Below are 14259 nucleotides of genomic sequence, written 5' to 3' on the forward strand. Positions count from 1 at the left end.
CACAGGTGCGTGCCACCACTCTCGGCTAATTTTTTTTTTTTTTTTTTTTTTTTTTTTTTTTTTTTTTTGAGAGACGGAGTCTCGCTCTGTCACCAGGCTGGAGTGCAGTGGCATGATCTTGGGTCACTGCAACCTCCGCCTCCTGGGTTCAAGCAATTTTCCTGCCTCAGCCTCCCGAGTAGCTGGGACTACATGGCGCACCCCGCCATGCCCGGCTAATTTTTTTTTTTTGGTATTTTAGTAGAGACAGGGTTTCAACCTGTTGCCCAGGCTGGTCTCATACTCCTGAGCTCAGGCAGTCTGCCTGCCTCGGCCTCCCAAAGTGCTGGGATTACAGGCGTGAGCCACCGTACCTGGCCTCTCAGCAAATTTTTATTTTTATATTTTTGTAGAGACAGGAGATCCTATGTTTATTAACATCCTATTAACCTATGTTGCCCAGGCTAATCTCGAACTCTTGGGCTCAAGTGATACTCCTCTCTTGGATTCCCAAAGTGCTGGGATTACAGGTGTGAGCCATAATCTAACCATGCCTGGCCTGTAGATATATATTTACATGCAAGATGATATACAGTTTTCTTTTTAGTACTATCTTTTTCAGGTGTGGTACCATGTTTATGCTAGGTCCCTAGAATAAATTTGTAAACTTTGCCTTTTCTTCTCTCTTGAACAATTTATATAGTGTAGGAATTATCTGCTCTGTGAAGGCTTGAATGAATAGCCTATGAAACCATCTGGGTCCAGCACTTTGAGGATGGGAGAAGAGGGGAGATATTTGGCAACTTTTAAAAAGCTAATACATGTATATGTTTAAAATTTCAAACTGCTTCACATACAATGAATAGTCTTCACTTGCAAGTCAATCCACCCCTATTGCCAGTTTCTCTCCCCACAGGCAACCAGTTACCGGCTTTTTGTGTAGCCTTCTGGACACAGTCTGTGAATATTCAAGTACAATGTATGGATATCTACCCATTGCCCTTACATTTTTACTCAGTTGATAGCATAGCATACAAACTGTCTGCAGCTTACTTTTTATGTATGTATGTATTTATTTATTTGTTTTTGTGGAGATGGATTCTTGCTCTGTCGCCCAGGCTGGAGTGCAGTGGCGTGATCTCGGCTCACTGCAATCTCCTCCTCCAGGATTCAAGAGATTCTCGTGTCTCAGCCTCTCGAGTAGCTGGGACTACAGGCACACACCACCACGCCAGGCTAATTTTTGTATTATTAGTAGAGACGGGGTTTCGCCATGTTGCCCAGGCTGGTCTCGAACTCCTGAGTTCAGGCAATCTGCCCACCTCGGTCTCCCAAAGTGCTAAGATTACAGGCATGAGCCACCGCGCCCAGCCAGCTTTTAATATGTGTTTTAAATTTTTCCTTTCAAAATTTTGTTTTAATGAAATTCCCCACTTTGTTTTGAGTCAATTCTGATCATTTTTCTGGGAAATTATTTCCTTAATATTTCCTGGTTATTTTCATAGAGTTGTATGTTATATTGTCCTGAAACACAGATTAGCCAACAAAGTTCTCCATACCTATTGACTTAAATATTAATTCCACTTCTACCACTTACAAAGATTCTAAGTAACTTTGGGCAAGTCATGCAAGTCCTGCTATATTGTAAATATCCATGATATGGCAAACAGTAATGACTGTAGGTGTATTAAAGAACTCTGAGTTAGTCTGGCAATTTTTTGAGATACACTTGCAACTAAAAACATAGAATAATTCCTATTTTTGGGAGCTTGTTCCTATGCAGCCCCTTCCTTCACAACCTTCCTTCCTGATTTTCTTTCTACAAAGCATATTGTCTCACACCCAACCAGCACCCTATTAGTTAAATGGGGAGAACAGGCATTGGTAGCCTGAAATAATGCCCAAGTAACCTGAGCACTGCTTGCCTCAATTGTTCTATGGCCTGTCCTCTTTTTTTTTTTTTTAAGACGGAGTCTGGCTCTTTCGCCCAGGCTGGAGTGCAGTGGCGCGATCTCGGCTCACTGTAAGCTCCGCCTCCCGGGTTCACGCCATTCTCCTGCCTCACCCTCCGAGTAGCTAGGACTACAGGCGCCCGCCACCACGCCCGGCTAATTTTTTGTATTTTTAGGAGAGACGGGGTTTCACCATGTTAGCCAGGATGGTCTCGATCTCCTGACCTCGTGAACCGCCCACCTCGGCCTCCCAAAGTGCTGGGATCACAGGCGTGAGCCACCGCGCCCGGCCGGCCTGTCCTCCTCTTAACCTAGCACCAAGGCTACCTTGAAATAAGGGGCCAAGAGGGCCAATAGATGAGGTTAGAAGGGGTAGAAGCGAGGGGCTTGTGACTAGGGAGAGATAGCTAATTTTGGAGGTTGGCAAGGAAATAGCAGACGTTATCAGTGGCCTCAGGGAAGTGGGACCGGAGGTGGTGATCTGGTAATCATGGGTTGGGAGGATGAGGTGAGAGGCTGAGGCTGGGGTTGGGGCATTTGTAGATGATATTCCCTTGCAATTACAAAAAAATTTCATATCTACTGGTTTAAATTTTAATATCACTTCCACCAGTATTTGTGCAAGTACTAAAATTGTGCTTGGTCTGAAGGGGAATTACCGTAAACAAAACAAAACAGCAAACACCAAAAAAAAAACAACCTCCATTCGTTTGGAATTTTGTCCCTCCACATTCCACATTCTTCCTCCTTAAATTTACTACTTGGATTGCCTATCCAAAAATATAAAACATTTTTATTTCACACCCATCCCCTGCCTTGTTGGTTAAATGCTTGACACCACCAAAGGGCACCCAGGTATCCTGGATGCTGATGCTGTCAACAATGGCTGCGCGGTCTGACTACATTTTAGCCTGGGGCCAACGTAAACTGTGACCAGAAACACCGTGAAAGCCCAAAAAGATGAGATAAGGAAAACAGGTTGGGACATGCAGATTATCTTTTGTTTAAGTTATTTTCACAATAGTTACTCTCTTTTAGACCCTGAACATTTTCAGTACTTGGTCCAAATGGTTCAGCAACTTTTGAAGTGGGATTAACAAGTTTGGCCAATGAAGCTTCTTCCCCGCCCACCCCCAGAGGTGCCGGAGAAAAGTAATCCTGGAGGGTCTGCTTGGAGGCAGTAGAGAGGTTTATAAAAGTCAATGAAGTGGGAAGAGGCTTGCGAGCAGCAGGAGAGGCGCAGAGTCAGAGGGGCAGGGGCGGCGGCGGAGTGAGCAGGAGGTTGGGGCTTGAGCCCTTCATTCCGGGGCACGGAAACTTGAAGTCGCTCGGTAGCCGGGGAAGGGAAGGAAGAGGCAGGCTCTTTCCTAGAGGTGCCGTGATCGAGGGTCTGGCATTCTAAGCCAACTCCTGAGAACGGGAAATGGGCGGGGGTCGGTGGGGTGGAGAGCGCAGCCGTGGTCGCGAGAGCGAAGGAGCGGTCTGAGAATCGGGCTTGAGTGTTAAAGGCAGAGCGTGTCTAGCGGGACCCGTGGCCCCGAAGAAGCGAGACAAGGCGACGCGGAGCTGTCCCCGACACCCCGAGGACCGAGGGACAGCAAAGGGCCGGGGCCGCCGGCCATTGCCAGGCGCCATTAGGTGACGCAGCCGTCACGCGATGACGCGCTGACCGGCAGTGGCCTCCACGTCGCAGGTTCCGCAAAGACCTGTGGGAGCGACCCGGGAGAAGGAGGGCCAAGATGGCGGAAGCGGAGGAGTCTCCAGGAGACCCGGGGACAGCATCGCCCAGGCCCCTGGTGAGCTTGGGATCTGCGACAAAAGGGACCGAGGGTGAGGCAGAGTGCCCCCTAAAGAAGTCGGGGGACGGGCTCGTGGCCTGAGAGCCGGAGCCCCTTCCGCCCGGCAGGCCCTTGCTGTACCCGACGCCAGAACCAGTCCCAACACTGCACCTGTTCTTTGCGCTAACCGCTTTGCCCCCTGCCCTCCTGGTTCCTTCCAGGTCTTTTTCTGAAACTCCGATCTTTCCTTTCCCATCCTCCCAGGCCTCGTCATCGTCCCCTACATTGTGTTAAATGGCGAACTTTAGGTGATTTCTTAAGTTATCTTTTCTGCTGTCCCCTCATTTTATCAAAACCTGTCACGAGCCTTTGTTGAAGGAATAATGAGAGATTGCGTCCCATGGGACATTGACGTTTTATTGCTTATAACTTTAGTATTGACCTGTTCAGTGACCCCAGTAGGCTAGGTTTAACCCCTGTTGCAGCTCCTTGACATTCTCTTCACCATACTTGTTCTCCTTTCTTATTTTTTACTTTTTAAAAAATCGAGACAAGGTCTCACTCTGTCACCCAGGCTGGAGGGCAGTGGCGCGGTCTCCGCTGACTGCAACCTCTGCCTCCCAGGCTCACGTGATCCTCCCACCTCAGCTTCCCTAGTAGCTAGGACCACAGGTGCGTACCACCACACCAGGCTAATTTTTAGTATTTTTGGTAGAGATGGGGTTTTGCCATGTTCCCCAGGCTGGTCTGGAACTCCTGGGCTCAAGCTGTCCTCCTGCCTCGGCCTTCCAAAGTTGGGATTACAGGCGTGAGCCACTGTGCCCAGCCATCTTCACTATACTCTCTTGCTCCTGTCTTTGCAAGGGATAGAATTTCCACTGCAAGCCCAAAGTGTGGACAAGTATTTTAAGAACACAGGCTTTGGAGTTAAACTTTACCTGGGATGGAATCCACCCACTTTGTGAATTTGGGCAAGTCATTTTAGGGAGGGTGTTTCTTCATCTGTAAAATGGAGATAAAAATACCTGCTTCAAAAGAGTTTTTAGAAAGATCAAATGGCATAATTTATGTAACATGTCTAATACTATCAGTACCATGAACTGAGGAGTATAATGAGGTCAACATTCTGCTCCTGTCCCTCTTCTCAATGTGTTTAGTTATATAGTAGTTGCTCAGTAAATGGTTCTTCCCTTTTCTCTTTTTTTTTTTTCTTTTTCTTTTTTTGAGATGGAGTTTTTCTCTTGTCGCCCAGGCTGGAGCACAATGGCAAAATCTCAGCTCACTGCAACCTCCGCCTCTGGGGCTTAAGCGATTCTCCTGCCTCAGCCTCCCGAGTAGCTGGGATTACAGACGCCTGCCACTACATCCAGCTAATTTTTGTATTTTTAGTAGAGACGGGCTTTCACCATGTTGGCCAGGCTAGTCTCGAACTCCTGACCTCAGGTGATCTGCCTGCCTCGGCCTCCCAAAGTGCTGGGACACAGGTGTGAGCCACCGTGCCCGGCCCCCTTTCCTCTGTTTTGAATTAGCAACTTAACATAGTGAACTGAACTGGGAGATCAGTGAACTTGATTCTAGTCCTAGCTCTGCTGCTTACTAGCTCCATTTGTTCACCTCTTCACTCACTCAACAAATATTTATTGAGCATCTGCTACTATGTTCCAGGCACTCCTTTAGGCACTGGGGATATGGCAATAAGAGTGAGTTGTGTTAAGTTCTATTGTGACCTTGAGTAAAATCAGGCTGAACCCCAGTTTCCTCATTTGGAAAATGGTGATAGGAACACATCACTGAATTAGTGAGAGTACTAAATGAGATAATATATACATTGTGCCTACTATGACATTGTCATAGGTGCTTAGTAGTTTTTAGTTTCTATCTTTCATTTAAACTTCTCCACCCCTCTTCTGTGAAGCTTTCCCCGGTTAACTTCAGTGGTTCTGATCACTCATTACTCAATATGCAATCCGCTTCCATTCAACAAATGTTTAGTGAACTCCCACAATGAGTAATGCACTGTGCTAGTTGCTGTAGGGAATGCAAAGGGCCTGCCTCTGTGGTGCTACCAGTCTAAGTTTTAGGGATAAGACAAGTATACAATGCTAAAATAAGGCAGTATATAAGAGAAAGTTACACAAAGAATATTACAGAAATTTAAAGGAAAATGCTGTCATGTCCAGTTGGGGTGACCAAACTACATGGTGGAAGTTATATTTGAAAGGTTCAAAGGATGGGTAGGATTTGAAATTGCAGGTGAGCATAAGAGCTATCAATAACTGAGCACCTGCTACATGCCAGTTATTGTGCTAGACATCCTCTGCGTATTTGCTACTAAACTTTACAGCAATCGTTTTAGTTAGGTGGCTTTTAACTACATTTTATGTGCAGATGAGGATATGACATGCAGGGAGGTTTGATGATTTCCCTAAGGTCTACATCCAGTTAGTGCCCATGCGTGAAATTTGAACCTAGATAGGGCCCGAGATTCTGATGCCCAGACTTGTATATCCATTTATATGTAAGTGGATATATCCATTCATATATATATGAAGCCCAGACTTACATATATCCATTTGTGCTACACAGCCTCTTGTGAACAAAGGCACAGAAGTTGGAAGGTGCTAATATATTTATAGAACAACAGGTAGATCACTTTGGCTGAAGCACAGGGAATTATTAGGAGATAAGCCTTCAGAGGTAAGCCTACTGAGTTAGGGAGGCAGTATGGAACATTGGTGGTTTGGAATGTGTACTCTGGAGTCAGCTTGCTTAGGTTTGATTCTAAGCACTGTCACTTAACTAGTGGGATATTGGGGAAATTACCAAACCCCTCCTTGCCTCAGTTTCCCCATCTGTAAAATAGAGATATAACAATACTTAGTTCATAGGGTTATTAGGTGGAATGAGTTAACACATTGGATAAATTAACACACTTAATAGAATGCCTGGCATATAATAATGCAATAAGTGTTATTTCTTATTATCGGCTACTAACCTGGGAGGCTTAATGGGCTACAAAGAGCCAGTGGAAATTTTTGAGGAGGGAAGAATTTGAAATCATGAATTGGACAACATATAGAGGACAACAAATAGAGGGTAAGTTACAGTGGGGGAATATCTGGAATCTAGAGGGCCAGTGAAGCTGTTGCAATAGTTCTGGGAAGAAATGATAAGGATCTGGACAACAGCAGTGGCAGGAGATAAGAGGATTTGAGACAAGGCAGAATCCACGAGGGTTTGTAGTGTGTGAAGGAGGATTTGTCTTAGATCAGTATTTTCCAAACTTTAGTGTGCTGGCAGTCATCTGGGGAATCTTGTTAATTTGCAGGTTCTGATTCAGTTGGTCTGGGATAGGGCCCGAGATTTTGCATTTCTTACAGACTCCCTGGTGATGCTGCTGCTGCTGCTCCCAGTACCACATTTTGAAGAGCATGGCTATAGACACCCAAGAGTATAGTGACACTCTGAACAAAAATAGATAATATACAAGGAGGGTTAGCTGGATGAGGGCCTTAAAAGTTGACTAATTCAGTTTGGGACATGTTTAGTTTGAGATACTGGCAGGCCATTCAATAGATATCCAACAGGCAGTTGGACTTTAAAACCTGTACTTCAGGGCGCAGAAGAGGTCATGCCTAGAGATGTTGATTTAGGAGTCATCTGCACAGGGTTAAAAAGACAGGATCTTGGGTAATGCCTGTATTTAGGGGGCAGGAAAAAGAGGTAGGCTGTAATAATGGCTGCAGTCTGGGGTCTTTTTTTTTTTTTTGAGCTGGAGTTTTGCTCTTGTTGCCCAGGGCTGGAGTGCAATGGTGCCACCTTGGCTCACTGCAACCTCTACCTCCCAGGTTCAAGTGATTCTCCTGCCTCAGCCTCCCCAAGTAGCTGGGATCACAGGCATGCACCACCATGTGCAGCAAATTTTTGTATTTTTAGTAGAGATGGGGTTTCACAGTGTTGGCCAGGCTGGTCTTGAACTATAGTCTGGGATCTTTAGACGATCTCAGGCTATGAGGAAGCTGGCCCCAGGTGAAGGGGCTGGCTGGAGACCATGCCACTGGCTACCCCTTCATCCACTCCTGGGAGCCAGGCCTCTGAGCTGATTCCTGCTTCATGCTTCCCCTTGTTTATTCCTTTTTTCCAGGATTTTGGTCAATAGTATAACCCATTTGCTCCCAGCTATTTTTTTTAGGGTTGCAGTCCCTGCTTTTATTGTGTGTTTTTTGGCCCTGCCTCTACCTGTTCCCCTTACTGGCCCAGGCCAGGCAGAGCAATGTGCATGTGTGTTTCTGTGAGCACATCTATATATGTGCAAGAGCCTGCCTGCTGATGGGAAAGGGGAGGGGCATGGATCCAAGTCGCCTTTCCCACTGAGGGCTAGACAGAGAGCAGGGTCCATTAGCTGAGGCCCTGGAAGTCCTGTCTTTTATACATGGAGCTGGAGGGCCATAGTTCCTGACTCAGCTTATGGAACATTGTTGCTGATTCTTGAAGAGACAAAGGGGAGAGAGTAGGGGATCACATGGCACTTCAGTGATTACAGAGACTTCTGATACCAACTACCTGGAGTTAGGCCAAACTGCACAGGTTAAAAGCACAGTCCTCTACAAGACTGCTCTTCAGACACCAGCCACAATTTTGGGGGTTCCCAGGACCATCCTCACTTCAGAGCAAGTAGCTACAAATTCACGGGTTCCCACGTTCCCCTCAGGTTTATTTCTTTTTTGGCACAATCTCAGCTCACTTCAGCCTCTGCCTCAGCCTCCTGAGTATCTGGGATTACAGGCACATGCCACCATGCCCGGCTAACTTTTGTATTTTTGGTAGAGACGGGATTTCACCATGTTGGCCAGGCTGGTCTCGAACTCCTGACCTCAAGTTATCCGCCCATCTTGGCCTCCCAAATTGCTAGGATTACAGGCGTGAGCCACGGCACCTGGCCCTCCCCTCAGGTTTCATAATTCACTAGAATGACTCATAGGACTCAGAACAGCACTCTACTTAAAATTACAATTTTATTATAGCAAAGGGATACAAATCCAAATGCGCAAAAGAGAGAGATACACAGGGCGAGGTCTGACAAGGTCCCAAACACAAAGATTCCTTGTCTTGTCCCTGTGGATTCAAGACATGTTACCCTCCTGGTTTGCTGGTATGTGACAATACGCAGAGTATTGCCAGTCAGGGAAGTTCACTCATGTGTCTATAGTTTTTATTGGGGTTTCATTATGTAGGCATGATTAATTGGACCATTGCTCACATAATGGAACTCAATCTCCAGGGTCCCACCACTCCCGAAAGTTTGGGCTTACATGTGACTTAAAGCCCCAAACCTCTAGTCATATGCGCGGTGTTTCTGACGTGGTTAGCCCCTATCCTGAGTCATCTCCAGAGTACAAACTACGTAAGGGCCTACTGTGACTCACCTGTAAGCATAAACTACCAGAGCCCCTGTGAATATCAAAAATACTCTATCATTCAGGAAATTCTAAGTTTAGAGGCAAACTCTCAAGAACAGGGGACAAAGGCCAGCTAAATTCTTTATTATACAGTAGTGACAGAACTGGAATTGACTCCATGGGAATCTTGAACTTGAGCTGATATTTATCCAGCCCCTATTGTGTTCCTGTATTAATACATTTCTTCCTCACAATAACCCTGTGATGATGGTACCATTATCTCAATTTTACAGAGGAGGAAACTGAAGCACAGAGAGGCTAAGTAACCTGCTCAGTGTCACATGGGTAGTACAAGATGGAACTGGGATTTGAACTCAGGCTATTTGGCCTGCGCTCTTAACCAGTATTCTCCAAATACCATGTTGAGCATTGAGTATGTGCTAGGTGCTGTACAGTGTTATTTATTTTTATAGCAGTATTGTTTCCATGTGAGATCCCTGTTTAACTTTAAAGCCTGTTTTTTCCTACTGTATTACAATGCTTCTAGCAGTAGCAGGCAACAGGGAACTGAAAACAAGCAATCCTAGCACTTGAAAGGGCAGTGTTATAGTAGTGAAGAGAAAATATGGTTTCAAAAAGTGTTGGTTTTGGCTGGGCATGGTGACTCACATTTTTAATCCCAGCATTTTGTGAGGCCAAGGCAGGCAGATCACTTGAGGTCAGGAGTTTGAGACCAGCCTGGCCAACATGGCAAAACCCTGTCTCTACTAAAAATACAAAAATTACCCGGACGTGGTGGTGGGTGCCTGTAATCCCAACTACTAGGGGGGCTGAGACAGGAGACTCGCTTGAACCCAGGAAACGGAGGTTGCAGTGAGCCGAGATCACGCCACTGTACTCCAGCCTGGGTGACAGAGCAAGACTCTGTCTCAAAACAGACAAAATGGGTTGGTTTACGCATTACATGCTGCAGAGTATTCAAAGAGAGTGAGGACTGAATGAAGATCCTTGTATTTCTTGATTATGTGAGGCTACTTTCGGAGAGCACAATGTCAGTAAAGTGGTGAGAAGGCCAATGCCAGATTACAGAGGATTAAGTAGGAAAGTAAAGTTTGATCAAGCAAGAGAAGAAGGAGAGTAGTTTGAGAGAATGGCAGAAACAAGGGAGCGATATATTTTTAAATTTTATTACAGAAGCTTTCAAATGTATAAATAAAATGAAGAGTAGCATAATGAACCTCATATACCTATCAACATTCTGCTATTATTTTATTGGTCTCACCACATTTTTTTGGTCTTTTTATTTAAAACTAATTTTAGACATATAGAAAAGTGCAAAAATAGTAAGAGAGAGTGCCTGTATTCCCTTCGCCCAGATTCTTCTAATGCTAGCATTGTACATAAGCATAGTACACTGATCAGAACCAAGAAATTGACATTAGTAAAACACTATTACCTATAGACCATATTTGAATTTTAGCAGGTTTTCCACTAATGGCCTTTTTTGTTCCAAGATCTTATCTAGTATCTCACATTGCATTTAGTTGTTATTTTTCCTTCATTTCTTCCAGTCTGTAATGGTTCTTCAGTCTTTTCTTATCCTTCATAATCTTTTCTGAATATTTTAAAGCAAAGCCCAGACATATCATCTTCATTTGTAAATACTTCACTACTTTTCTCTAACAGGTAAGGACTTTTTCTTTGTTATCATACATAACAAAACTAATAATAACTGTACTCCAGCCTGGGCAACAGAGTGAGACTCCATTTCAAAAAAAAAAAAAAAAGAAAAGGTGAATTGGATCCCCATATACACCTTCAACAATTATCTGCTTATGACGAATCTTCTTTCTTCTACAGCCCTACCTACTTTCTTTATTATTTTGAAGCAAATCCCAGGCATCATTACATTAGTAAATGTTTGGTATGTATCTCTAAAAGATAAGGATTCTGGCTGGGCACGGTGGCGCATACCTGTAATCCCAGCACTTTGGGAGGCCGAGATGGGCAGATTGCTTGAGTCCAGAGGTTCGAGATCAGGCTGGGCAACATGACAAAACCCTATCTCTACTAAAAATTTTAAAAAGTAGACTGGTATGGTGGCACATGCTTACAGTCCCAGCTACTTGAAAGGCTGAGATGGGAGGATTGCTTGAGCCTGGGAGATTGAGGCTGCTGTGAGCTATGATCATGTTATTGAAATCCTGCCTGTATGACAGAGCAAGACCTTGTCTCTTAAAAAAAAACAATAAATAAGAATTTTTTTTTGATTTTGTATTATTTTAGAGTTGCCATCTTGCTATGTTGCCCAGGCTGGAGTGCAGTGGCTGTTCACAGTCATGATCATAGCACCCGCAGCCTTCAACTTCTGGCCTGAAGGTACACTCTCACCTCAGTCTCCCAACTAGCTGGAACTATAGGTGTGTGCCGCAGTTCCCAAATTAGAATTCTGCTTTTAAAGAGAACATAACCACAATAACATTAATGCATGTAAAAAATTAATAATTTCTTAATATATCTCATTAGGGTTCAAATTTCCAATTATCTCCTAAATTATATTTTTATAATTTAAAAATTGGCCCACTGCCTGTTTTTCTAAGTATAGTTTTCTGGGAACAGAGCTACACTTATTTATTTATGTGTTATCTTTAGCTGCTTTCATGCTATAATGGCAGAGTTCAGCAGTTGCAACAGAAACCATATGGCTCTCAAAACCTGAAATATTTACTGTTTGACCCTTTACAGAAAGTTTGGTGACCCCTGCTTTAGGCGATTATCTTTTAGAATAATTAAAAATAGGAAGAAACGTCATATTTACCTTCATTTTAACCACTTTGGGAGATCATTTATTTATGTAAATCCAAGTTTCCTTCTGATATAATATTCCTTCTTCCTGAGGAACTTCCTTTAGCATTTCTTGTAGAATATATTTTAGCTTTTACTTGTCTGGAAAACGTTTTTACTTTGCCTTTATTTTTAATAGTTATTGCTGGGTTTAGAATTCTGTGTTGATAGTTTTATTCTTTTAGCACTCTAAAAGTGTCCCTCCATTTTCTTTTGGTTTGCATAGTTTCTGGTGAGATGTCTTTCTTTGTTTATTTGTTTGTTTATATTTTGTTAGAGATGTCTATTATAATTTTTTTTTTTTTTTTTTTTTTTTGAGATGGAGTCTCGCCCTGTCACTTAGGCTGGAATGCAGTGGCATGATCTTGGCTCACTGCAACCTCCACCTCCTGAGTTCAAGCGATTCTCCTGTCTCAGCCTCACAAGTAGCTGGGATTACAGGCACCTGCCACCATGCCCGGCTAATTTTTTGTATTTTTAGTAGAGATGGGGTTTCACCATGTTGGCCAGGCTGGTCTTGAACTCCTGATCTCAGGTGATCCACCTGCCTTGGCCTCCCAAAGTGCTTGGATTACAGGCGTGAGCCACCATGCCGGGCCTTTTATTGTAATTCTTATCTTTGTTCCTGTGAATGCAATGCCTTTCTCTTTGGCTACTTTCAAGATTTTCTCTTTATCTTTGGTTTTCAGTAGTTTGTGTCTAGGTTTGTGGATTTTTTCATTTTGTCCTTTGGTATTCATCTTGATTGGGGTTCTCTTGGCTCGCATCTGTCATTTGATGTCTCATTATTTTTGGAAAATTCTCAGCTATTCTTTTTTTTTTTTTTTTTTTTGAGACAGAGTCTCACTCTGGAGTTCAGTGGCATGATCTTGGGCTCTGCAAGCCTCGACCTCCTGGGCTCAGGTGATCCTCCCACCATAGCCTCCTGAGTAGCTGGGACTACAGATGTGTGCCACCACTCCTGGCTAATTTTTAAATATTTTTTTGTAGAGATGGGGTTTCGCCATGTTGCCCAGGCTGGTCTGAAACTCCCCGGCTCAAGCAACCTGTCTGCCTAGGCCTCCCAAAGTGCTAGGATTACAGGCGTCAGCCACTGCGGTTAGCCTATATCTCTTCAGAGCCATTATCTTTCTGTTCTTCCGGGATTCCAATTATTTACATAATAAGACCATTTAATGTTTTCCCATAGTTCCTAGATACTCTATTATTTTTTCTTTTCTTCTTTTACTCTTCTCTTTTTGTTTTAGTTTGCATGATTTTGACCTAGCTCTGAATTCTTTCTTTGGTATTGAGGTAACTGATAAGGCTGGCAAAGGCATTCTTTATCTGTTACTATGGTCATGTATTTCTAGCATTGCCATCTGATTCTTACAGTTTCCATCTCTTTGCAGAAATTCATCATCATTCATGCATGTACCTTTTCTACTAGAGCCTTTTGCATATTAGACATAGTAATCTTAAATTTCTTTTCTGATAATTCTAACATCTTGGTCATCTCAGAGTCTGGTTTTGTTAATTGCTTTGTCTCATAGTGGGTTGTTTTTTCATGTGAGTATGGGGGAGATAATTTGTTACTGATATTGAACGCTGGACATCATGTACACACTGCTAGAAGTGGCACATCTCTGCTACTGAGTTGTCAGTCAGTAGGGGTTAAGTCAGTCTAGTCGGGAGTTGAGCTTTGTTTGTTTTGTTGTTGTTGCTATGGTTACCTTCAGTGTATCACCGGCTTCAGATTCCTCTGCTGTTACCTTGAGTTTAGGGGTGGGGTTGCTATGTTGTCCCAGTGTTTTTTGTTGTTGTTGTTGGTTTTTTTGTGTGTGTGTTTTTGTTTTTTTTTTTGTTGTTGTTGTTGTTTTTTTTTGAGACAGCATCTCACTCTGTTGCCCAGGCTGGAGTGCAATGGTGTGATCATAGCTTACTGCAGCCTTGACCTCCTGGGCTCAAGTGATCCTCCCACTTTAGTCTCCTCAGTAGCTGGGACCACAGTTAGTTGCATGCCACCATGCCCAACTAATTTTTTAAAAACATTTTTTGTAGAGATGGGGGTCTCACTGTGTTACCCAGACTAGTCTCAAACTCCTAGCATCAAGCGATTCTCCTACCTCAGCTTCCCAGTGTTGGGATTACAGGCATGAGCCACTGCACCCAGCCCCAATGTTTTTATTAATGTTCATGTTCTGTACTCAGCTTCTGTCTTTGCCCTTGCATCTCATGGTGAGTCTCTTTCTAAGCTCTAGCACTTCTCCAGCAGTAGACTGCTGTTGTTTATTACTCCATACTTGCTAGCCTGGTGATAGGGGCCAG

At 43.8% G+C, this 14259-nt stretch overlaps 1 protein-coding gene across 2 annotated transcripts in view; it reads left to right on the plus strand.

Moving 5' to 3' along the window:
* The first annotated feature begins 3071 nt into the window (after nucleotides 1-3071).
* YIPF6 (Yip1 domain family member 6) overlaps nucleotides 3072-14259 on the plus strand; it is a 76004-nt gene continuing 64816 nt past the window's right edge. Inside the window, exon 1 of one of the 2 annotated variants that reach the window (XM_054472036.2) lies at nucleotides 3072-3727. In XM_054472036.2, coding sequence (XP_054328011.1) covers nucleotides 3671-3727 — 57 coding nt within the window. In that variant the 5' untranslated portion in view covers nucleotides 3072-3670. The remainder of the gene's footprint in view (nucleotides 3728-14259) is intronic. The other variant, XM_054472035.2, reaches the window with a different exon arrangement.

Source organism: Pongo pygmaeus, chromosome X, assembly GCF_028885625.2.
Source record: "Pongo pygmaeus isolate AG05252 chromosome X, NHGRI_mPonPyg2-v2.0_pri, whole genome shotgun sequence".
NCBI lineage: Eukaryota > Metazoa > Chordata > Mammalia > Primates > Hominidae > Pongo > Pongo pygmaeus.